Raw genomic sequence first — 26682 nt, 5'->3', positions numbered from 1 at the left:
CTCAATTCTGACAAAAACACTGCTGTGGCATATTGTTTTCATCCAATACAATTATTTAATGCAAAGAAATGGCAAATTGTATTCTTCGTCTCAGGAGGCTTCATGGCAAAACATGTCAATGTGTGTAATATGATATATTCCATTTGGGGGCGCTGTTCTCAGTCGTACGAGTTAATACAATCGACGTAAAGGTTAAGGGTCGCCTGCGTAACGTGTCAGCAGACTGTTACCATACCGGTGTCTTCTATTCCTCTGCTGACTCTTACACAAATTGACACCTATTTTTGGACTGGTACTTTATCCCATAAAATGGCCACAAAGCGCGGGGATAAACGAAACAGTGACGGCTTGGTTTTGTCAAAAGAGGAAGTGGGCGCTAATGCTAAAGACTCCATAGCATCGACAGGTAGGGGGTATGCTTGTAAAGGCTAACTGTCACACAATATGTGTTTTAAATTGTGAAATATTAAACCACCCGGAAGCAGGGTTTACCCCATTTTCTTTGGGAATTAAGATGTCATGTGGGCCTCTCTGTTGGAACACAAAAAGCTAGTTGAATGTAGCTAACGACCACTTAAAAACTAGGTTAGGTTAGCTTAGCGTAAGAACAAAAACATATGCTGTCATGTTGCGGTGTAGCGAGTGTAGATGTCACGTGATTAGCCTAACTGAAGAGCATTGCGAAATCTTGTTTTTAGCACATGTGAAATAAACAAAAGACTTTAAGACGATTTATACCATTCAAATGTTTAGCCTAAGCTGGATATCATATTGTCGTTCATTTGTGAGGTTGCTGTCACTTTATCATATAAGTTTGTTACGCATTCACAAACTTCAATCAACTTCCCCTTGGGTATAACTTAATTTATCTTAGCAAGAGATTTGAAAAGTATATTTTTCTCAAGCTGCTATTCCTCCTTTAAGTTTTCTGTTGCCTCACTCTTTGAAAACCCACTGCTCTCTAACCAGTATCATTACAGTGCTCATGACACACAGAAACCCCTTTAATCATTAAACCTAAACATTAACTTTAAACTGAAACACTGCACACAAAAGTGATGCAATTTTGGCAAAACATATACCCCAACTCTGTTGTCTGTACTGTTTCCGTATTTGACGTCACATGATGGTGCTCTTATTGAACCTCAAAGTTTTGAGCCAGTATGTTGAATTGACTTGAAATTTCTCACACAGCCCAATACGTGTCTTCCAAAGCATCTCAATCACAACTCACAAACCCATGCTCTCTATTTGTTATTATTGTTACCCATGCAATCCAAAGGTTTATTATTTGTATAAAAACAGGAGTTAGCTCAAGACAATTGATCCGTTAAGCAAGTATACAACCACTCTCTTCATACATTAAAGAACCAACTGAATCTCCTTTAATTAAATATGATGTACAGCTGAAAAGTACAGTACATTTTCCCTTGAACATGGCATTCTGTTACCATGGAATAAACTCGATTAACAATGTAATAATAATGTATAATAATACTTCTAAACTTGGCCATAGTGATGCAAATCTTTCTGTTCCTTGTTCATAGATGGTCATCATGCTGCAGACAGCTCAGCACGCATGTCTCTCCTCATTCTGCTAGCTATCTTCACCTGTTCAGCCTCAGTCATGTATCTGGTCTACAGGAACTTCCCAGAACTTTCAGAGTAAGTAGTTTCTTGTTGTTTTGGTCACCCGTACAGTTATACACTACAGCGAATTTGTGGTGAGATGTTGTGGTTCTGTATTCACCAAGACAACATACATGTCCTACATACATTGTTTTGTGCAGTTTCCTGAGAAGCAGGTAGCACGAATGAGGCCAGTCACATTGCAGCACATCAAAACAAGTGGACTGTAGTGTACTCACAAAAAGCTTTGTCAGCAGTGAATTATACTACTCACAAGAAGTTAGGGATGTATCATACATTTCAGGATGAACCTCAAATATACTACTGTATAAACTTTAAAGGTGAACTAAATTGGAGCTGCTCTAAGTTTGAATACACATGTCAGAAGGCCTGGTTTTCTTTACTATAAACATCGAGGACCTGTAGAACACAGTAAGTTAATCAGGTTTAGAAGAGTCGGTTGTGTGGAATCTGTTTAATGGCTGTCACCGGTGTAGTAATGAAATCAGTCATCATTTGATAATCTGTTGCTCTGGAATCCAGAACTAGGCTATGTTCACACTACCGGCCAATTACATTTTCTTTGCTCATAAGCGACCTGTATCTGATTTTTTTCATGTCAGTGTGAACACCACAATTACGATTTTTTTTCAAAAACTTAGACTTCATTCATATGTGGATATACAGTAAATCCGATATGTATGCGATGCGACTTTTACGTCATAACATGTCGCACTTGTATGGTAATGTGAACGACACATAATAAAATTGAATTTAAACAAAAACATTGAATTGTGCATCAAAACCTGTAGTGTGAACATAGCCCTTGTTTGCAGTTGACTGATGTTATCAAATGTTTGTTTTTTTTAAGTGATGAAATGGAGAAAATCAAGATCCCCAAAGACATGGATGATGCCAAAGCTTTGGGAACGGTGTTATCCAAGTACAAAGACACTTATTACAGCCAGGTTTTGGTGGCCTACTTTGCAACATATGTGTTGTATCCTTAAGAAAAAAAGCACACTCGCTGCAACCAATTTTAACCCTTTTGTATTATTGTATTGTCTGTAATGTGTAAGACAATGAATGTTGAATCTGCGCAAGCCTGTATGATGGTTAATGTCTTGAAAAAAAAAAACAACAACAATTTACCTTGACACATCCATTAGCCTACAGACATTTGCAATCCCTGGATCCATTTTCCTCAGCATCCTGTCTGGATATCTTTACCCATTCCCCTTGGCTCTCTTCTTAGTCTGCTTGGTGAGTAAGAAATCTTGTTAGAAAACTGTGAGATTGATTATTTTTAATAACATATTGCTGGGATGTACTGTACTGTACTGTACTGTACTGTACTGTACTGTACTGCGCTTACCTTAACCATGAAACACTTTATTTGATTTAATGCAGCTGTCATTTTGTCTCTGTGTCATGGCAGTGTTCAGGTTTGGGGGCTTCCTTTTGCTACATGCTTTCCTACTTGGTAGGCCGACCCATGGTCTACAAATATCTCACAGAAAAGGCCCAAAAGTGGTCTCAGCAGGTAAGGGCAACCGTGATTGAATGGGAATTGAGGGCAAATTTTAAAGTGGAAGTGATGCATTTGGATATATTTCTTAGAAAGCCATTGATTGACATCTCCCATGACTTACGTTTACTTGCTTTTCACTGGCAGGTTGACAAGCATCGAGATCATCTAATCAATTATATTATTTTCTTGAGGATAACTCCCTTCCTTCCCAACTGGTTCATCAACATCACCTCACCAGTCATTAATGTGCCTTTAGGGGTTTTCTTCATTGGAACCTTTTTAGGTAGGTATTTTGAATTTTTATTTTATTTTAGTTGGAATCATTTTATCAGAGTCACCTGTGTTGTTCACAGGTGTGGCGCCGCCATCTTTTGTGGCCATCAACGCTGGTACAACACTGTACAAACTGACGACAGCCGGTGAGGCCGTGTCCTGGAACTCTCTGGCCGTGCTCGGCGTCCTGGCTGTGCTCTCCATATTGCCTGTCTGCTTCCAGAAAAAGCTGCAGCAGAAACTAGAGTAGATGACTAAAGACCTCAGCACCCGATCTGCAGGCTGATTCCACTCCCAGTAACACACCCCGCCCCCCCCCTCCTATTTACTCCAAATCCTTTGCCTCAGGAACGTGCGTCAAGTTGCTCTGCCTTGGTCACAATTACTTGACATCCCGGTGGGAGGTTCTCATGGGACAAACATGCCTCGATGGTCCACACAGTGGCGGCTTCTTCCTGATGTTTATACTGGCCACCATGGGCACATGTTTTATTTTTTGTGAATTACTTTTCTGATTGTGGCACACCCTATATATTAGAGAATGTTTTTTTAAGGCACTGCAATTAATGGCACTACTTTGTAGGATGTTGAATAGAATCAAGCATAATATTCAGCATTGTTTTAGCCTCCTTTTTAATTGGTTATAGTGTTACTGCTTGCTAAAAACAACCTCACGTCACAGTAAAGTCCACCGCTGTGGAATTCCCCCCAGTAAATGACATCAACATCCTATTTGCACCTAAACATTCACTCCCTGTCATGTTTTAGGATTATTTTTCTGTTTTGTCTGTCTCTTATGGCTAAAAAGAAGAAGCAATAACTGCCACGGTGTCACTGTTGTGTTAAACGTGAAGTTTAGTTTTTAAATATATCTGGTGCTTGTAAAGTGCAGAGGAGGAAATGAAGATGTACAGTAAAGTGAAAATGAAACTTGACCGTGACATAGTAAACAGCTTTTGTTTATTTGGTTGAGTTCTTCAGTTCTACCTCATAAACATGCCTGGATCCGCTGCCACGTAGTACAGTAGTTTGTTTTTTGAAATAACCAAAACTGGTGGAATTTCAAAGCTACACATCTGAACAATAGGTTAATACCCCCTTAATTGGAATTATCTGGAATGAAATTTGTTTTATGTTGAGTTTTGCTAATAGGGATGATGATGCACAACTGTAAATCCACTACAGTCATCCAGTATATATATTTGTGCCAACCAACTATTTTGGAAGGTTTAAACCTTGTCCCATTGTGTTGATTATAGTTTTTGATTCTGTTTTTGCTGTACTGTACCAACTAATGCAGTAAATGTACACACAGGCAATGTGTTTTATATAACAAGATTGCTTTAATTTTTAAAATCTACTTATTTATAGTGTTGTCAGGTTTTGTTTGTATTTTATTCATTTAGTCATTTAAATGTCTTAATGTTGAATCATTTTCTATAAGGGACTGTAAGATAAAAAAAAAACGCATTGCTACAAACAGAAGTGTGTAAAGCATTGCTCTCAAAGTTTCCCTTTCGTTCACGAATGAATGAAAGAAAATTTTCCTCGACAATATTGTAATTTGTTTAATGTTTCTCACAGGACTGACTTAGAAGGAAGCAATGTTTTATAGGGTCCTTTAATTGGTAAACTGATAAAACTGGAAAATAATGTCTTAATAAATAAACAATAACATTCTGCATCAAATTGGCAAGCATGGCATTTTTTTCTTATCAAGGTCAGACTTTTTTGTATTTAATGCCAGCTCTAATGAGTGACATTCACTAACTGTAAGTTAACCAAGAACATGTCGCTAGATGGCGACACTAAAACGGCGACGATGGCATGTGGCTAGCTTGGCAGTTAGTAATAGCATACAAATGTGAACATTGTCAATAGGGGAAAGGACATCGTGGCCGATTTTGATTACACTAATTGCAATAAAGTACCTCGGTCATTCTCAACAAAAGAACATTGTAGATTAAGGGGGGAATGATCGCAAATGAATAATTCTGTGGTGTTTATTCGAACATTTTGCTATCAAAAGACTGAGTGGGATAATGACTGCTACAAATCGGTTCTGAACTGCAATGATTCAACTGTGAAGCCAAAGGCAGTTACACCTTACGTGGAAGTTTAGTGCATTTTATCAAAATAAGATGTTAGTGGGTGGGTGAGGGGGGTATGTTTTGTTTTGTTTTTTAACACAAAAGAATGCAAATTAAAACGTGATCGTCTCAAAATATATTGTCTATGAAGCACCCGGAGTGATGTTACATTTCATTAAATGGGCTGACGTTTGGGTGGGGTATTTTATTTCGAAGAGCAATAACCGGAAGTATGTTTGTGTTTTTGAGCAGTTGAGTAAAAGACTAGCTACTGGGCTGGTCGGTTGGGTTGAGATTTTGTGGTTCCAAAGAAGAGCAGTAGGTATCATCCGTGATGGCAGATATAAAACACTTCTCTTCCACCTAATATGCTCCCTGTTGCGGGGAAAAGGGAGCCACCGGACCAGTCTCAAAATGACCACCGGAATCAGCCCCGTCTCCTGTCGGTTCGCAGATTATTTTGTGGTCTGCGGGCTCGACACCGAAAGCGGGCTGGAACCAGACGAACTCTCCGGTAAGCATATTAGCCAACCATCGAGGACATTTTGGGCCGACCAGGTCGAGCAAAGGAAAGGACTATAATATTTGGTTCGCGTTTTAGAGCAACTTTACTTGTATATTCCTACCAACGACCGCAATTATTTCCGCAACATATATGGTGCAAATGTTGATGCTATAGGCCTGACTCGGTTCCTTCCCACTGCCTTGTTTGTTTGTAATGCTCGGCACAGGGATTACTGACTTGTTGTGTGTGCAAATCCCCACGTTCATTTCTATATATACTGCTCCCACATCCAGTGGCTTGCAATACACCTAATGTATCATATTTTATAACAACATTTTAATTAATCATACATTTTGTTTATGTTTGGATGTTAATGGTGTGCTATGTTAGATGAATATGTAATTGTTGCTCTGTCAATGGGTGAATAATTCGTTATAAAATAATAATAGTTATAGTAATAATAATAGTTATATGTATGTATATGTGTATATGTATATATATATGTATATGTGTATATGTATATATATATGTATATGTGTATATGTATATATATATGTATATGTGTATATATATATATATATATATATATATATATATATATATATATATATATATATATATATATATATATATATATATCCCATCTGATTTTGGGCGAGAGGCAAAGTTATATATGTATATACATATATGCTTATACTGTGTCTGTGTGTATGTGTGTATATATATATATATACGTACGTACACACATGTGTATATATATATATACGTATATATATATATATATATATGTACACACACACACACACACACACACACACACACACACACACATCAAGAGATATTACAGACATTGTAATATAAGTATGTGACGCAACTTTGATGCCATATTTTAACTGAATTAAATTGGAGCCTGGCTTCAGTGATGGTAACTAATGTGGCCTCTTTGGATGTGCTGAGTGAAGCTGGAAGGCATACGTTTGATAAGCCTTTGTGTTATGGGTTCTTTACTATCAATTTGTATCAGATGCAAAACAGTGGGTTAAACAGTAATTTCGCCTGTTTGATTGGGACGTGAATTTTTGCACCTTCTTCTCATAAAGTAGCAATATCCTGTGTGTTCTAAATACGAGTCCTACCCTGCCACTAGGTACTTCTATCAGGGAAACGGTGGGCTTGTATGACTTTTTTTTTTCTTCTTGTGAATGGCTGTGGAAGCTTTTTTAAAATCTCAGCTAAATGAAAAAAGTTGATGCAGTGGAAATTAGTATGTTGATATGTGTAATGAAATCAAGATATTTATTTGTATTATGTGGTTGCTTACTTGAAAGTGGAACCAACCCACACGCTTTCACAGATTTTGGTCTTCCCCTTTTAAAGGTAAAACAGTGCAATATATTAATAATCAGGGAATTGTGTGGTTTGGCAGTTTACAAAGCAGCTGAGTTGTAAATATACTGACATCATCACCACCCATTAATTCCACAAAGAGGAACAAGACACTGTACTGTGCTTACCTTAACCAAGAAACACTTTATTTGATATAACGTACCTCTCGTAAATGCGGGGATTTGTGTTTGGTTCATGTTTTCATCAGTGTCTAGCAACACTGTTTTTTGTTGGAAAATGCCAAAATGGGGACTATGCCAATATGTTGTTTTGGTACTCGTTATAACCTTGGACAGGTAAATCATGTGAAAGTGTGCACTCTGCTCTACAGAAGTGTGCTGTCATTAATGGTGGAAATAGTGCTTGTTTTGTCACAAAACATGTTTGTGAAAGGATTAAATGATTCCTGGTTTTGCAGAATATGAATGCACCTTATAATTATCAGGAGTCACACCCCGTTTTGTCTTAAACAATTCCAGTTAGTTTGCTGCTGCATGTTTATTTCCTGCAAAAATAACCATGTAGGAATCTTGTCAAAAGGTGCATAAACCTTCTAATGTGACATTTGTTGTAAGTGATGTTTATCATCCACTTTCTATGATGTGCTTTCCCAATACAGGGTTTATATTTTAAGAGTAATGTTCAGACAAAGCAGCAATTTTGACATACAATAGAGAAATGTTACAATGTGTTTATCTTTTTGCGTGTTCAGCTGTGTGAGTCAGTGTGGAAAGCGGTCAAAGTCGAGGTGAAAGTGTTGCTCCTAAAGCAATATCGTTTAACCCCAAACAATTTACTTTTCAAAGAATCTGATCCCCGTCACTCCTCCCCACACACACTTCCTATTTTCACTTTGACAATGAGGTTCCTCTTTGAATTCGTGCAAATCAAAGGATGTTGACTATATTTGCAGCCACTGTTGCATTTGAATGTAAAACTCATCGCAGTATAGTCCACATTGAGCCTGCACGACCCGGGACCGGCCATTGTCTATTTGCTAGGTCTTTTGAATGCAGAGTGGGTGCATTTAAAAGCGCTAACCTTGCATTAGTGGACTGTGAAAATGCTGGCATGTGATTGTCACTTGTGCTTTCATGAGCTGTGCCTAGAGGCAAAAAATATGAAGCTGGATTCTTATTTGGGGTGACAGGAAAGTTGATTTGAGAAAATAATGTCACTTGTTTTCAGTATGCTGCTTGCTAAATTTAATTAATAATTTTGTTTCTCCAGCAAGTTGGCTGCTTATATGACTGACTCTTAGCTAGGGGTGGACTGATTACAATTTTGTGGCCAATCACCGATCTTTAAAAATCCTGTCCTGTCTATTATGATTTTGGTTGATACCGATTCTAAGCTTTTAATTTAATAACTAACAGCATACACCTTCAGTATAAATAGACATTATAGTTTACCAATAATAGTATTTCAAGCTGGGGAATGACAGATAATAATTGAGAGCCACTGCATCAGGTATGTGTCCCTTGATAGACAACTTTAGACAGCCCTGACGTAAACGGAAGTAACATTTATTTTTATAGCTCCTTACGGAAGTCAATAAAACAAAAGCAGCAAGCTGGCATTGTTCAGCTCTAAGGTGGAACTACTAATGCTGCCAATAAGGAACTTTCATTAACTAAAAATATTCATCCACTGTTGTAATTACCTGCATGGTTTTGCTTTCACTTAAAGAAACATATGCTGCACTTTAGGGGTGCAACAATACAATACTAGCTTGTAATGCACAAGAAGTTTAACAATACACTACATAACTGTGTGTAGGTTTTATTTGTGTTTTTTTTTTCCTTAACAGAGACGGTTTATGTCGTGTAGCGTCACATGGAGTACTTCCTGTTTCCCAGAGCGCTTTGCTGTACAGTTTTTGTAAAAAAGGCTGGAAAACACATAGCTAAAGCTCACATAGTAGTTGGTTAATATTCTGCATTGTACGTTGGTAGTGTATTGTCTGTTTTTAGCCACCTAATATGATATGCCTCACACATGTACACTACACTTCAGTACCATCTAGTGGCTCAAACATTTTTTACAACGGGAGTATTTTATATTTTCTCAACCAAATGATTCCGTGTAGGAGATTAAGCAGAAAGAAACATTTTGGCTATGACAGTTTGTAGACAACAACCAAGGTACGTGTGCGTGGCAGGACTGGCAAGACATGACGAGAGCTGCTTTGCTAACACCTTTTAAAAATACATTGAAGATAAGAAGAACTTTTGCCTACATTGGTGAGTACCATTATCCGAGTTTTGCACGATAAACCACATCTTTCCATTACTGTCTACATTCTTGAGTACCTTTAAGGTCTCGGGAAGTACGGCATTACACGCCTCTCGGTGACGTACAGGTCAGATATATGCGACCTGACCGTTCATACTGCAGTTGTATCGCATACATATAGTATATAGAGTGAACATACAGTGATGAAAGTTGGAGACACCTACACTAGAAGGAGTAAATACTGAAATGCAAAATACAGATGAACGTTTTTTGTTGTTGTTTTCATGCATACATGTAAAGTAGGTTGTGGTTACCAACATTTTGTTGATCTTCTGGCTAAAGAAGCTCATTCGGTTTGTTTGTGTGGAAATAAGCTATAAAAATAAATGTTACAAAAAGGCCATTTTCATTTTATAAAAGTAGCTCGCAGAAGAAAAAAGGCCAAAGACCCCTGACTTCTACAGTACTCCAAATGGTTCAAGGAAAGCTTTACATTTACTTTGATTTCAACTTTTTAAAAACATTTAACCAAAAAAAAAAGCCTGGAATTAGAAGGGGCTACATGAATCTAACTATATCATGCACGCATGCAATGCAAAAAGAAGAAGCCTTTCTGCTGTGCAAACACAAGAGTAAGATCTGGGGCTCTGATCACACACACGTCCTACTTACAGCACATCATTGCTGTTGACGTGGGTTAGAATAAAAAGGGCTTACTCATGTCGGTTGTTTTCAGTTTAAGTCAAAGGGAGGAAATGGTGTGGAAATTCCTGTTAGCTGTTCTGCTATCTGACCAGAAAAAATCTCCCAGGTGTCCCACAGTCGCACTGCAGTGGCACCTGTAGTACCGTAATAATGTTTGCAAGTATGGATACACAATTCTGTCCTGATGAAACATGTGATTCATGATGATTTTTAATGTAGTTGGGTGTTGTTAGTTGTACATTGGCAACTGATGTGTACTCTCTCTGCATATTTCCAGCCTTTGAGATGTAGCGATATCTCATCTACATTTGTCAAATCCTGTGGTGAATTAAAGTACTCTTTTTTTTTCCCACCATGACAATACATTTATCAAATTATTTATGAAGTAGGGATGTCCAACCGATAGTATCGTCAAATATTGGAATACAAATATTGTTTTTTTTCTGCCAATAATAATACTGGCACTCAAATATCAATCATATTTATTATTTTGATTGTATTGATATTGATTGTATTTATTGTTCTAAACTACTTGCATTGGTACTGCAGATGGGAAGTAACTGTAGCTTGTTTTCTGTAACAGAAAACAATTTGAAATGCATATAAATTAGGGATGTCCGGTATTGGCTCTATGCCGATATTGTCCAACTCTCCATTTCTCATTCCGATATCAACTGATTCTGATGTGTAATATCACATACTGTATATTTTTTGAGTAAAATTGTTGTAAAGCAGTGTTTCAGAAATAACCATATTGGTCTTTTGCCACATAATGACCTCGGTTAGCATATGTATGACCCTGAAGCCTCATTGGCGACACTGCAAAATAGGCCAGTCAGGGACATAAGTACATTCACAGGCAGGCTCTAGTTATTCAGATGCAAAATAACCTTTAGAATTTCACAGACAAAACACTCTCCCTTTCAGCTTTCCTCAGCAAACCAATGAGGATGACTGGCTCAACAAATGAAAGCTAACACAGGATTACATATTTCTGTGTGTCTGCAATTGTTTGGATGCAGTTTGAAAATGTTTTATTGACTTCTCAAAAATCCCAGAAGGCTTTGCATCATGAAATGGATTTGTCAGATGGTTTGTTTTATACAAGAGTTTGTTTCGCCAACCCATCTGGTTAATGGTGATATCAACTGTTTGGTATCTTCTTCGGATCAGTACGTGTAGCGTATAGTGTGCGTGTGAGGGGAAAAAATAAATTCCAAGAATGGGAATTGTGATTTTCATTTTTTTTCCAGAATCATGCAGGCCTAGTGATGAAAATGCAGGACATAGCAAGATCTTTTGTTTAGTTGATACGGTAAAATAAGGTTTTAGCTTGTTAAACTGTGGCTGGATTTGAGTCAGTTATTAAATACAAATACAAAGGGCCACTTTGAACAGGACAAAGTTGATCCCCACTAGAGAAAACTGAAACAAGATTTTTAAGTGGTTTTAAATGGTTGTTTTCATGCTAGTGCATTCTGTGTCTGCAGTTTGATGACTGTTGGTCAACAATGTATATATATCTTTTGTCACAGTGAAGGCACACATTCTTTCCCATTGGGTCAAAGCACTTTAACCTGCACATTCATGTCTACAAGACCATTAGTTAGCCTACTATATTTAAGTGGGCTAACTGCACGTCTGCAACCAGATGTACGGTTAGCTTGACTTTCAGGCAGTCTTTTATCGTCACTTTCAGTGGCTTCCTTCCACGCTGTTTCTGTGGTTTTGACTGTTGTATTAAATGAGCTGCAAACATTCACTTGGTTGTTAGTTAGAAGCAAACACAGTTTCCTAAAAAGAACATTTGTTATCTCTAAGACACAAAATTCTATGATGTTAAGGGGTTTACCGATAAACTGGAATGCCATAGTCTTTCACTTTTGGTAATAAGGACAGAATTATAACCAGAACAACCGATGTGAAAGATTGCATTATTTTTAAACGTGGATCAATATTGAATGAATATGGTCTTGTTGTCACCAATGTTGTGAAATGCCAGTGTATGAGAAGACGAGTGGGTGGTCCTTGGATTAAAGATGGTGTGAAACTGAGAGCTTGGTAATGCTTTCCTTCCACTACTACCGGTGCATGCACTTATAGTGTATTTGCTGTTTCGAGTTTCGGAATCACCTACAGCCAGTCAACTCTTTGAGTGTGGAAACAACTTGAAGCATATCAAAGTAATCTGAAGCTGAGAGTGTCAGACAGGTGACACCTGTCTAGCCTTTTATGAATAAATGAAAACACAGGCTCAGGTCTTCTACTGTGTGTCTTGTTTCAACATGATGCAACTGATTACTGGGGCATTCACTGCATGCTAAGATGTGGGGCAGAAACATTGTTAATATTTGTCACTGCTACATTTGAATCCACGTTAGGAAAAATGTGCTGTAGAGGACATGCTTACTTACTTAAAAGGGACCTATTATGCTTTTTCCACTTTTCTGACCTATAAATGTACAATGATGCCAAAGCATCAGATAATGACTTTTGTCATTTGAAAGTAAGCCGTGAAAGCCTGCATGCTTGGTTATACAGAGTTTTTTCCCCAACACAAAGTTCTACTGACATCAATGCAATCCGGGTTTGCTTAATATGGGCTGGAGATGTCTGCACTTGATAAACACAGACCGACTTACTGTACCCGGAAGTCCTCAGGAGCGCTTGCGAGTGTGACCAATTACAGCGGAATGGGCGTAGCGAAAGGAGGGCGGTGTAAATTAAACAGGCTATTTGGATAGGAAGCAGGAAATCCATGGAAACACTGCAAAAAGATGAGCAGAATCTGGAAGATCTAGAAAGCTTTCTGTGCGGGTTATCGTGTGTAGCTGAATCCACAACTCAATGAAAACCACTGAAAATGATTGTAATAGGTCCCCTTTAAGAACTTCATTGATTCGTTAGGAACTTCATTTTTACAGAGCATCAATTCGTGTACAGTTCATGTACCCAGCACCACAACAAAATACACCGCACGTCCTCCAGTATGTTTTTTTTTAAGTTTTCTTTTTAATCATAATCAAGAGACACTATAAAACTACACTGTACGTATGCTCATTTCTACTTGCAGTCACATATCAATTCCAACAGAATACCTTTTTTTTGCCATCAACTTTCACATGTGCATGCATGGGTTTTCTCCGGTGACGGCTCATTCCAAAAACAAGTTAATTGGCGACTCCAAATTGTCCATAGGTATGAATGTGAGTGTGAATGGTTGTTTGTCTATATGTGCCCTGTGATTGGCTGTCGACCAGTCCAGGGTGTACCCTGCCTCTCGCCCGAAGACAGCCCCCCCATGACCCTTGTGAGGATAAGCGGTAGAAAATGAATGAATGAATTTATGTATATTTATTTCTCAGTGTCATCAACTTTGCATAAGCCAAGAGGACTTGATGTTTTCCCTCTGCTTCTTATTGGTAATAGTCCGTCTGTCTAACATGCTTCTCTTATATGTTAAGATTTAGTAGTGGCTGAGATTGGTCCATGTGGGATGAGGAAGAAAACAACAGATTAATTTTCTTAATCCTGAAGATTTACGTGTTTATTTGTGTAAGACTTTAATGAACCTGTTGCTTGTATCACTCGTGTATTCCTGTCTCTGCTCAGAATATTTTGGGTTGCAATGTTGAGGAACGATTAGACTAGTTGTGAACACATCAGTGGTAGTCTCTGTTATCTGATGGGTGTAATAATCGCAACCCTTTCCATCCATTTAGGATTAGCATAGAGAAAATAAATCCATGAGTGATGACTCCAGAGATTGGTCATCCCCTCGTGGCTTTGTGTCATCACTGATTGTAATGTTAGCGGGTTATCAGCAACCCTAACTCGAGGGTCAAACTGTTACCTAGAACTGGGCGATATGGACCAAAACCAAAATATTTAGCTTATATATACTGTATATCACGCTATTTTTTTCCCACAAAGTGAGTTTAGACAAAAGTCAAAGACAAATAAGTGTGCTATGTTTTATTGAAATGTAAACAATCTTACAGGACAATAGCTGCTGAAATAAAATAAATCATATTTATAGTAGTCATTATGTTAGCAAAACACATGTAGATTTAATCCTGAAATACCTGAAGTAATGTATGATGTCCTTTAGACGTGAGTGCTACAAAAAAGAAAAACACATGATACAGAAATAAGAATTGTACCATGTTATGTAATTTTTGTTGCTGTTATCACCATAGTTGTGTAAGTTAATGAAGACAGAAATGCACAACATGCCTCTGATACTTGTTGTTGTGCACATGTTAGAATAGGCAACTGAGTGGAAAACTAAATGCATTACTGTTTGTTTCATAGCACCAATCATGAATATTGAAAATAATGAATATGGATTTTTCTTTTTTTTTTTCAGATGTTCTGAAAATGAGAATAACACTACAAGTGGGACAGATCTGTCTGTTTTTCATGTTGAACATTAGAACAAATGCTGTGCATGGACAGCAAAAAGCTTTCCTAGGTCCGGAGAGGCTATTTTGTTGTGTTTAGATAACCTCACTAAGCACCAGCGCTGCAGGGTCAGTTACACAAGAACAACCTTTTACGCAAGTCAAAGCCGTGGCAGTCCACTGATGCACATGTTAGGGGCAGTTTGTTATACCTTGACATGTTTTAGCTTGAGGTTACAAAAGCTTTACATGTTACATAATAGCTTAAAAAAATAACACGTGTATGTTCCATTCAACTGACCACATTTATCAGAGGAGTCCAGACAAATTTAATGATCAGGAAAAAAAAAATCTAAATCTCTATATATGTCAGTCTCGACCTCATACATTACAACGTTGCTATCATGTCTCTGGTCTTTGTCTCTTCGGAGGTAGGTTCCATTAATTTATTCATTCACATCAGATATGTCATAATACACTTTATGGCCACAATATTGTTTTCAAAATGCACGCTTCTGAAAGTCAATAATTGACAGAATTATTTCATTACATTCACCAAAGCTGTCATGTTAACCTGGCAACTTTTTTGTTTGACAGTTGGGTCATGACCCACAGCCATGTATATCTTGGAATCATCTTTACTTACAGCTACATTATAAAAGATTCAATATCTGAAATCAAGGTCTAACAAGTTATTTGGACTATTTCATATGTATTTTGTAATCTGACATCTTTTTATACTTAAAATGACCACAACAGAGTAAAATGTGAGGATACGAAAGTTGGGCATAGAAATGTCTTATCAGTCATAAATAAGCAGTTTTTTTTTACCTTTTTATTTAGATTTTGTCAGTTTAGTTTTGCAACATTTTGGGGTGCAAGCCAAATGACAATTTCTTCACATTTTCACAGTGAATATTCTCATTGATCCAGGTCATTATACCCTCAGTGCACTGAATTGATTAATATTGGACTACCTAACCAGTCCAGGTGCAATTGATGCCCTGGGATCTTTTTGCTTTCAGCCTTTTTTGAGATTGCAACATGGGTATTTCCTACTTCAACCTTGATGAATTTGTGACATTTTGTTAAAAGGTTGATCAAATACAGTGAGATACGCCATTATCATGTACAAACATTCATTTCTGGCTGCTTTTTTCTTTCACGTTGTTGTTTTTTATTATTAAAGAGCTTGTAATGAGAATGTAATTCATATTAGATAAGTTTGTGTGATGTGCAGAAGAAGATGAAACCCACCAGATAACGCCACCAGCTTGCATCGAGTGGCATCACAAAACAAAAAAAGTGACCTGAAAATATCCTGTGTCTGCGCGCAGCAAGGCGTCAGGGTCTGAGAAGTGATGTGCTCCCCTTCCACAACCAGGCTTGTAATGATATTTTTTTGTTTTATTTGCTGTATAGCTTTATGCCAGTATATAGAAGCTACTAAATTCAGAGATGGGGCCAGAGGAAAACTGGCGGGGGCAAATGAAGGTAACCCTCAACCTACACACTCTCCCCCCGTTCTCTTTTTTTTTTCACCTGTGCTTAGCTCTAAACCCCCAACCCCCTTTTAACCTGGCACATGTTCTGAAAACTTTTCAATAGCCCCCCCTTTTTTAAAAAAAAATTTGCATCGTACTCCTAGTTTCTTGTTATTTTCTGTGACAGTGTGACGACTTGCCCTTTCTCTTTTGCACACCCTTAATTTAAATTTTCCTGGCTTCTCCCCCTTCCCTCTCCCTCACATCCCCAAGCAGCGGCTGAACAATGAGCTTATGTTTGACAATCACTGCTTCTGTTTCCTGTGCGGGCGCATACACACATACTGCCCACACTGCACTTACACACTGGTGACTCCAGTGCTGCCTGTGCAGGTATTGCCTGGTCAATGTTTACTCTTCCCCTACACTCTGAATGAACTTTTCAGTACTGCCTTGGTGTGTGCATCACTTCTGCTTCAACTTGGGTTCAAATCAGCTCAGTTTGGGCGTTTTCTTGATGGATGGTTTTGTGTGTTTCTGTGTATTGTCATTAAAGCTGTCACAAAGCATCATGAACTGTAAAGCTTGAACATGAATGCCATCTTATTCTTTTATTACTGATTGTGAACACCAGTAGCCCATTCATATTTGATCTGTCTTCTTTTGTTTTTTTGTTTTTTTTTTAGCTGGGAATGCAGATGGCAGCTTTAAATGTTACAATACAGTCTTCCTTTCTAGACCAGTATATGCTGACTTGCTCTCTCATCTGGAGATGTGCCTGCTACTGATCTCCTACTCAACCACTTCCTGTGTATCTCTGCCTACTTTTGGATTCTATTTTGTGCTCTTCTTAGTTTTCACTTACCCTCTTTCCCCTTTGCTTTTTCAGGTGAGAATTTTGAGCAGAGTCCCCTACGGAGAACCTTTAAATCCAAAGTTCTTGCACATTACCCCGATAATGTCGAGTGGAATCCATTTGACCAGGATGCTGTTGGCATGGTAAGATCAAGTCTTGATGCTACCTCATTATTTCCTCCAGACATTTCTAAAATATCAGAAAGAGGGAAATATTTTTAAATACAGGTGTCAATTGCTACATCGCGGTTCAAACATTGCACCCTCACTCTGTGTTTTTTAAATTAATGAATAAATGATCGCTGTTTCGTGGTTGACACTGGCCCATTATTAGTAAAAAAATATATATTGAACTACAACTTATTATGGCCAGTAGGAATCCGTAATGGCACAAAACATTGATGAGCATGACATTTACATCACATTACTGTCACACTGCATATAGTCAGCCAGGGCATGTCTAATATAAGTGGAAGTGGAAGTGAAGTCCATGTGGAAGTGGAAAGTTTTTGACTTCCTATGCTGTCTTTCCCTTTCTTAAGTTTAGAATAAATACATTGTAGACCAACTGATAAACCCAATTCTTCTCATCAAGAGAGGAGAAATATGAAAAAATGTTACATAAAACACTTACACGAGCAGACAACGCTAAAAACCTTGAGCATATTAGTATGTGGAACCAAATTATGGAAGGGATTGAGTAAAGAACTCAAACAATGCACTAAAATGGGGCATTTCAATAAAGTTAATTCTTAAGCAAGGAAAGAAAGAAGAGTCGACGCCATACTGTATGACAACTGCACTTTATGACCTAAATTTGATTATATCCAATTACTCATCTGGCAACAGAAACAACTGGTATTCTGAATTTTAAAACATAAAACTGTTCTACATAACATAACAACAACAGAAATTGTATGAATTTAATTGTGCACAATGAATACACTTCTGATCTCAGATGTTCCTCCTCCTCTGTCCTCCTGCAGCTCTGCATGCCAAAGGGTCTGGCTTTTAGAACACAAGTGGACTCTCGAGAGCCACAGTTCCACTCCTTTATCATCACCCGAGAGGATGGCTCCCGGACTTACGGGTTTGCTCTCACCTTCTTTGAAGAGGTGACCAGTAAGCAGATCTGCAGCGCCATGCAAACTCTTTACCACATGCACAACGCAGAGCAGTACGACATCTTACATACAGCCACCTCCCCTCGTGGACCAGAGGAGCTGCCGCGACTCCACCACTCCCAGCATCGGCCTGTCCTCCACGCTGCACCCGCCATTTCCCGTCTGCAACGTTTCAATTCGTATGACATCAGCCGAGACACACTGTATGTGTCAAAGTGCATCTGCTTGATAACACCCATGGCCTTTGCCCAGGCCTGCAGGAAGATGCTGCAACAGCTTCACCATGCAGTTACCTCTCCCCATCCCCCACCCCTCCCACTGGAGAGTTACGTCTACAACATCCTCTATGAGGTGCCCCTGCCACCCTCCGGACGATCCCTAAAGTTCTCAGGTGTCTATGGGCCTGTGGTGTGCCAGAGGCCGAGCACGTCAGAACTGCCACTTTTTGACTTTGCTATTAGTGAAGTGATCAACCTGCTCGGGGTGGAGAACGTTCTTCAGCTCTTCACCTGCGCACTGCTGGAGATGCAGATACTGCTCTACTCACAGCGTAAGTTACACTTTTGCCACACTCACTCAAGTTCTCTTTCAGTGTTCATTTTATTTTTCCATCACCACTAAATATGGTCTTCAATCACTGTACAACCTTAGTAATAGTATGTTTATCGTAAAGTTTTGTCTTTACAACTGCTCTGTTGTGATTGACAAGTTCACAGACCTATTTCTTATGGAGGTTGCAGTTTTCATTTGGAGTTTTACTGTGAATGAAAGTGACTCGAGGCTCTGGCAAAACTCTAATATGCATGTTGGAACCATTTGTCTAAGAAGTTACATAACTTATTAAGTGTCCATTACTGTGATGTTGTTGAAGTAGCAGCTTGCGTCACGCTACGATCCTTGCTTTTCACAGGTTAGTTAGGTAAAATTTATAGACACCATCCCCTGTCGTAGTAGTAGTTTCTCATGCGGGGGTAAATTATTTACTGAGCAAAGAAAGCCTTTAGAGAAAGAGAGCAAGAAAGAGTGTGTGCTAGATGCGGATTGGTGTTTGGATCCATTACAATGGTATGAAAGGGCAAATGGTTTATAAAACACCGGGACGCACACTGAGTGAGAGGCTCTTAAGAGGAAAAGCCATGGTGTTGCTAGGCAACCTCGAGACGGGGAGGATAGCCATGATACAGGATGATTATCATTGGTTGGAGGTGACATCATGCCCTCTCCCCTTGGGAGATTTGCAGAACGTGTGAAGGGTGTCGACTGGCAGTATTCCACTGGGAAGAACTGAGGGATTGTTTGGAGGAAAAACGGGGCATGTAAACACACACACACACGGACACACACTGAGGAAATTGATGCTTTACAAGGAGACGACTGTGTGGCCTTTAAAGGGGACCTATTATGCTTTTTCTACTTTTCTGACCTATAAATGTAGTTAGAATGTAGTTTTGTGTTACACAATGACAAAGTTTCATATAATGAGGTTTGCGCATTTGGAAGTGAGCCCTGAAAGAAGTTTGGGGTGGCTCAAAACACTCGGTTTCAAAAGGTGTGGTAATAGTGCCCCTTTGTGATGTCACAAATGGGCGGACTTCCTTATATATAAACTCTCTGCCTCTCCCCATATAGACTAGCGGCACAAACCGGAACTCTTTCTATGCACTCGGGAATGTTACCAACCACAGCAGAGGGGGCGTGTCTGGAGGCGGGCCATGGGTGGAATACATTAAAACAGACCGTTTTTGCAGGAACCATGGAAGTAATACAGCTGAATAGGTGCAGATTCTGGAAGAACTAGAATGTTTTCTGTGCTGGTTATCGTGTGTAGCTGCTCTATAGGAGTCCACAACTCAATACAAAGGTCCGTAAAATTAGCATAATAGGGCCCCTTTAAATAAAACATAGTTTCACAAACAGCCACATATCATCTCTCCTGTGATCTAGGAATGACTTGCTCCGAGACAGTGTTTAATGTCTAAGGGGGAACTTTTGTCTTGTGTAAGTCATGGGTCTGCCATTGTGACATGCAATTAAAGTCACATTTTCTTATTGGCCATTTCTGCTTTTTAACTCGCTAGTAAAGGAATCAACTGTAGGAGAGACATTCAAATATTTGAAGTTGCACAATCTATGTACCAAATAGCTCCTCAGTCTAAAATTCCTGCATAGTCTTATTTTAGTTCATATGGTTGTAGGCATCACTTGACAAAAAGGTTATGGCAATGTGGACTTGCAAAAATGAAAAGGGTATTAATTAGAGTGTGAAATTGACAGTAAATAAAGGTTTGCTTAGTTTGTTTATTTATTTACTTATATTATATACTCACTCACTGTCCTCTTCTTTAGGTACACCTGCACTGTGATCTCAATACAAGACCTCGATCAAATATTATGCCTAGAGATCAGAAGATAAAAGCACGGACCTCCACAGACCACAAAGCATTGGTCATCTGCAAAATAATTTTACTTTGAATCAACACAGTACATCAAACTGCAGTCAGATTTTTAATGTTTATGGGTTCTCCCCCAAAGTGTTCTCTGAACATTCCTGCAAAGGTTACCTACTCATCATAACATTTCCAGGGTGACACATCAGAAGATGATGACAATACAGATAAATAAAACAGATTTTATAAGTATTTCAATCGTATTTCAAATTGAAGGCGGTGGGGTGGGCCTGAATATATTGCCATGTACCTTTTGTCTCCTCCAAACAGGCAGGACCAGGGTTCCCTCTGTGCATTGGTTTCAGCACCTTGCCATATTTGTTCTATAGAACAACGGCATGAACAGAAGAATGAACCCCTTTGTTAGTCTTACAGTCTCTTTGTCTTGGTGCGTAGAGGCAGGCCCGCTAGCATACACACAGTGCAGAAGAGTGTAACGCAGTACAAATTAAATCTTATCTTATCCAATCTTATGACACCCCTTCTTCATTTGGTTGTGGTCTCCCTCCTAAGACAAGAGTGGTTTAGAGCAAGCAGGCTTGTCTTGTAGACCAGCACATGGCCAAATGAAGGAATGGTATGTATTTTTATCACCATAAGAGGGAAGGCAGAGCTGCTCCTGCTGCTGTAGAACTTACCGTAGCTGTCAACAGGATGGTGTAGGAATGTGAATGAGGAGGACCAGACATATTTCTATGTGGACCACTTGACTGGAGTGTGAAAGCATGAATATGACGTTGTGCTGATGTGTGAAGTCATGAAAAGGGAATTTCAATTTGTCATGAGCTAGACGTCAGCTGGCTATGGCTGTTCAGATGCAGAGATCTCAAGGATAAAATCCTGGAGGTGTTCTTGACGCAATAAGTCTTTCTGTACTGATTACGTTTCCAAGAAAACTTTTATCACTGTTTGTTTGTTAGTGATCTGGGTTGCACAAAAACTGTGCTAAAGGTCACCATTTGTTTTGTTTTATTTCTAAACAGTGCTAAGATGACCATATTCTGTGACTCAGTACATTGAAAACCTCTACCAAAGTCAAACACATAAGTGATAAACATAGTGGAGTGCATCAATATGGTGATATATATGGTAATGGTATGGTTATTTGAACATGCATACAACTTACATTGGAATAATTGACAATTCCACAAAAGGAGTAGGAAGAAGCAAAGCTTAGTCCATCCGTTTTATAGAAATTGCAATACATTTGTTCACTTCCTGTATTCCAAATACACTCATTGAATACATCAAAATTCGATCAGATAATGAATAATGTGATAAATAGTAGAACAAATAGGCAAATTTAGAATTTTGTCAAATTTCTTATGACTTAATTAATATTAATATGAAATAGACATAACAAAACATAGTTTGATAATAGATGAGTAATGACAATTAACTCAAAGAAGTGTGGTAGTGATGGTACTGTCAAGCAGCCATGAAATATGATACCTTTCATAATCTTATAGTTATTTAGTTATTGTACTGGTTATTTATAATTACAGCACTAGTGGTCTCTTTCAATACTGCACTTCCCTAGCTCAAGACAGCCAAAAAATGTGCTGTAATGTCAGCACATAAAGTACTATACTCACTTGGGTGCCATTCTAGTCACATAAATGGTCAGGAAATAATGGTCCAGTCTCTCACTCTTCATTTGTATGTGTCATACAGATTACCAAAGGCTGATGACTGTGGCAGAGAGCATCACGGCCTTAATGTTCCCCTTCCAGTGGCAGCATGTGTATGTTCCTATTCTACCCGCCTCTCTCCTCCACTTCCTGGATGCGCCTGTGCCGTATCTCATGGGCCTGCACTCCAATGGACAGGATGACCGCACCAAGCTAGAGTTGCCACAGGAGGTAAACAGTCTCTTCTACATTGCCCTAAACCACAACTACACTGAGTGTTCCTTCAATTGTACAGAAGCACACCAAGCCAGGATCAGCCTAGCACAATGTGTGATGTCTGTTACGTTCACCAATTTCATATTGTCCTGTATGCGCATACTTTAATTTGGTTCTATGAATAACTTCCTCTATGCTTGATAATCATTTTGTCCCAAACATTGTATGTGAAAAAGAATGTTTCTGCCATAAACTTTGTGTTAGGGTTACAATGTATAATATGCCTTATATACAGGTTTTGTTTGCATGATTTCATTCTCCTCTGATGTCGTCATATGCATGGGCAAGGTTCAAACTCTGCCATAGATTGAGGGCAGAACCTTTGCACTGCTAGTTAAACAATGCATCAGAAACAGATCCTAGACACCCTATTATCACTCTATTAATATCAATGGTGTTAGCCCCCAAAGAAAACCTACATTACACACTGACTCCTCTTAGGTAGAACCTTGGGAAAAAGTGGAAAAATCATAATAAGGCCCCTTTTGATTTTATGATCAGCAATTCCGCTTTCCACTCCTATCAGTGAGTCTGTTTTAAAGCATTAATGCCACCAAAGTACAGAATCAGTCTTTATACTCTAAGGTTCTGTCCTGTGTCTCTCCAGGCCAACTTGTGTTTTGTGGACATCGACAACCACTTCATAGAAATTCCGGAAGAATTGCCACAATTTCCCAACAAACTAGAGTTCATACAAGAGATCTCCGAGGTGCTCATGTCCTTTGGTGTCACGCCAGAAGGTAACCTCGATTGTGACTCTGACGCTGACACCCAAGTCAAGCAGAGTGGCTTGAGATCGGTCGATGTGGCCTCTGACAAACGCAACGGAAACCTGGCCTCACCTCTCAACTCCTACCTGCTGAGGGAGAATGAAACCATCGCCAGACTGCAAGCTCTGGTGAAGAGGACAGGCGTCAGTCTGGAGAAGGTGAGATTTTATTACAAGGCTGGTTTGATTTTTTTTTTTAAAGAATTACAAATTACAAAAAACAAGATTGTTAATTGAAGGCCAATAATAACATTGTGTGCCATAATTAATTATCTATTAGATAATATTTTCTGTCATATTCAATTCATTCACACATTTAATTAATGTACAAGTTATGGGTAAAAAAAAAACCAATGATGCAGTAACCAACAATAAACACAAGAGGGAGCCCTTCCCCACCTGTACAGCACAAATCACTTCAGCTAAGTGTTAAGACTGAGCTGAAGTCCAGGTGCATGAACCGGTTGATGAGTATTCATATACTGTATATAGATATTCATGATTCTTGATCTATTTTTAGGTTTTGTTCATCTGTTAACAATTTTGGGAAGCGTATTTGTTGTGAGCATACAGCAGAATTAGGTAACAGTTGTACTATACACCAAGAAAGTAATAACGCAGTAGAGAAGAGTATACAGGCATTGATATTAAGCTGCAAACTAAAGAATGTCTCTGCATTTGCAGCTTCATCAGCTCCTGCTGCTGCTGCCTATTAACATTACATGAATGAATTAGCTTATCGTCTGTGATTTGGTTTTTCATTATGAGGTCAGGCCTCAGTCTCATTAGGCAGCAAAGCGTTCTTTAACACCCCATTTTTCTGACATCTGTACAAAGGAGCTACTGACAACTATTTATAAGTATTACAGTTATCAATGCTGCTGTGTGTTTGCATTTTACTCATCAGCTGGAGGTGAGAGAGGACTCCGGCGGCAATAAGGATTCACGTTTTCATTGTGATGAAGAGGAGCTGAAAATGCACCAGCTCAACATCCATGTGCGCGAGGTGTTTGCCAACCGCTTCACCCAGATGTTTGCCAACTACGAGGTGTTTGTGATCCAGCCGAGTCAAGACAAGGAGTCCTGGTTCACCAATCGAGACCAGATGCAAAACTTTGACAAGGTGAGATGTTTCAGATCATTATCAGTAATGTATAGCTGAAGATATTCCCCTTTATATTAAATTGTCTTTATTGTGACGTTTGTGTAGGCCTCCTTCCTGTCCGATCAGCCAGAGCCCTACCTGCCTTTTCTGTCTCGCTTCCTAGAGACACAGATGTTTGCCTCCTTCATCGACAGTAAGATTCTCTGCCATGATGATGAGGACAAGGAGCACACGCTGAGGGTGTTTGACACCCGTGTCGATAAAGTTAGGATGCTGAATGTCCGCACACCCACTCTGCGCACCTCTATGTACCAGAAATGTACAAACATTGAAGAGTCTGGTAAGTAAGATGGACCGAAGGAATCTCGACAGTAGAAACACAAAATACTAATAACAGAATACACAAAAACAATAATTGTACTTGTTGTACAGTATATGTGCTACTTACTATAATGCAAGGTACACCTGCACAATTGAAATAAGATTCAGTTTAAGAGCAGTATTATGAAATTGTAATAACATATGTTTTCTTACCAGTATTCACAGTAACTGCGTGAAAAATCAGTGCAGGAACAAAATATATTAAATGAATCCCTCTCAAAATGGAGCATTATTTTGTGTAAAGTCAAATTTGTGTTTTATTAAATTCAGCTTTGAGCTTTGTCGATTGTGTGTGTTATGTTTACAGCTAACTGACTATTATGGAGTCAATGTAGCGATGCCTTATTTCTGTTCACAGAGAAAACCATTGAGATGAGACTGATGAAGATCGACCACACAGCCCTGCACCCACACCTTCTGGACATGAAGATTGGCCAAGGACGTTATGAGCAGGGCTTCTTCCCACGACTGCAGTCTGATGTGCTCTCCTCTGGGCCCACTAGCAACAAGTGACTACTTTACATGACCTGCATATTTAACTGATATATCATTGTGCTTTGGTTAAATGTTTATGTAATGTTCTGTCATGTTCCAGGTGGACTAAGAGGAGTGCTCCTGCCCAGTGGAGGAGGCGGGATCGCCAGAAGCAGCACGCAGAGCACCTTTATTTAGATAATGACCAGAGAGAGGTGAGAACTCAATTCGTGATGCGCAATGACACCTTGAGTGCCGCTCTTTCTGTTTATTCTGCATGACCTTTATTTTCTTTTTCATTTTTCATCCTTTTCACCATTTCTTTGGTCGCTCTGTCTTCTCTTTTTTTGTTTGCACTCATGCTCGCACACACTCTCAGCATGTAGAGTGTTTGTTTCCGGAGCTGCAGCTCCTGCTGTTTCTTGACTACTACTGGCATTTGCAGTCCTTCAAGCCCTGTCTAAAGTCGGTGACTGTGGATGTGGTATGTGATGGTGATATGTGACTTTCATGCTCAGACCACATGAGCTGCTCATGTGGCCTTTCCCGCTTCCTCCTTCCTCCACCATCATACCAGTCTGGGATTGCATTGTACAAGGCTGCATCATTACATTAAACTCATGCATGTCAAATAATGCAAACAAAGTTGATTGAAAGTGATGACAATTTATTTTAATGTTATACTTATGTCCAGTAATTGGCACCACTAAAATCCTTGTATAAAAAGCAATGCAGTCTTGTCACTTTTGCATTTGTTTGGTGAAAGTTAACATAATGACTAGGTTGTCAGACCTCACTGGCCACCTCCTTATGTACACCTGCAAATAAAAAAAATACAAAAGTTTCATGGGGGAAGAAATGTATGTTCGCAAAGATAATAATACTTAGTCTAGTAATACTCAGTGTTAAGAAGTATATGTTGAATATACAATGGTGTGAAAAAGTGTTCCCTTCCTGATTTAATTCTTTTGAATGTTTGTCTGTGGTATCACAACGAAACACAACATGCAGTTCTTAAAGGAAACTTTTTAATACTAAGAAAGAAAAAAAAATCTAAACCTACGTGGCCCTGGTTGGGCCACTCTTAGCAGCAGCAAGTACAATCAAGCGGGGGTCCGACACTGATATACAGTAGGTATATATTCTGAATACAGGAAGTAATTGATTTTAAATGTAACAGATGGGGCTGGGGGTAGGATTTACTTCACTGCATCATGAACAGAAATTAATGAGTACCTAATGTGGTGGCCAGTGAGGGTGTTGGCACAAAAATGGTCAAAATCTATCATGAAGGAGCCATTCAGGCATATTTTATTGCTTGTTAAATGAAGTCAGCTCACATGTTGTAGGCAGTGTGAAGTCTTAGCAGTGTTTCTGAT

General features: G+C 38.9%; 2 protein-coding genes across 5 annotated transcripts in view; both read left to right on the top strand.

The window, feature by feature from the left end:
* Positions 1-160: 160 nt before the first annotated feature.
* Positions 161-5122, top strand: tmem41b (transmembrane protein 41B). Its single transcript, XM_058089224.1, has 7 exons — positions 161-406; positions 1548-1665; positions 2501-2629; positions 2799-2892; positions 3068-3172; positions 3305-3443; positions 3514-5122. Exons 1-7 carry the CDS (start codon positions 310-312, stop codon positions 3681-3683), a joined length of 852 nt encoding a protein of 283 aa, XP_057945207.1. The 5' UTR covers positions 161-309; the 3' UTR covers positions 3684-5122.
* A 663-nt stretch (positions 5123-5785) lies between these two features.
* dennd5a (DENN/MADD domain containing 5A) overlaps positions 5786-26682 on the top strand; it is a 29736-nt gene continuing 8839 nt past the window's right edge. The window contains exons 1-11 of one of the 4 annotated variants that reach the window (XM_058089151.1): positions 5786-6037; positions 16180-16251; positions 17131-17240; positions 18083-18770; positions 22342-22529; positions 23182-23502; positions 24251-24466; positions 24554-24788; positions 25188-25338; positions 25425-25518; positions 25683-25787. In XM_058089151.1, the coding sequence (XP_057945134.1) occupies positions 5938-6037; positions 16180-16251; positions 17131-17240; positions 18083-18770; positions 22342-22529; positions 23182-23502; positions 24251-24466; positions 24554-24788; positions 25188-25338; positions 25425-25518; positions 25683-25787 (2280 nt within the window). In that variant the 5' untranslated portion in view covers positions 5786-5937. The remainder of the gene's footprint in view (positions 6038-16179; positions 16252-17130; positions 17241-18082; positions 18771-22341; positions 22530-23181; positions 23503-24250; positions 24467-24553; positions 24789-25187; positions 25339-25424; positions 25519-25682; positions 25788-26682) is intronic. The other 3 variants (XM_058089153.1, XM_058089154.1, XM_058089155.1) reach the window with 3 other exon arrangements.

This window comes from Doryrhamphus excisus, chromosome 12 (genome assembly GCF_030265055.1).
Source record: "Doryrhamphus excisus isolate RoL2022-K1 chromosome 12, RoL_Dexc_1.0, whole genome shotgun sequence".
NCBI lineage: Eukaryota > Metazoa > Chordata > Actinopteri > Syngnathiformes > Syngnathidae > Doryrhamphus > Doryrhamphus excisus.
This window is presented reverse-complemented; position numbering and strand designations above follow the sequence as displayed.

Bases quoted from the DNA above. Each gene is read 5' to 3' on its own strand.
- tmem41b (XM_058089224.1), top strand. From the start codon at position 310: ATGGCCACAAAGCGCGGGGATAAACGAAACAGTGACGGCTTGGTTTTG. The intron at 3,173-3,304 runs GTAAGGGCAACC...TTTCACTGGCAG, and splicing joins CCCAAAAGTGGTCTCAGCAG to GTTGACAAGCATCGAGATCA. The intron at 3,444-3,513 runs GTAGGTATTTTG...TGTTGTTCACAG, and splicing joins CTTCATTGGAACCTTTTTAG to GTGTGGCGCCGCCATCTTTT.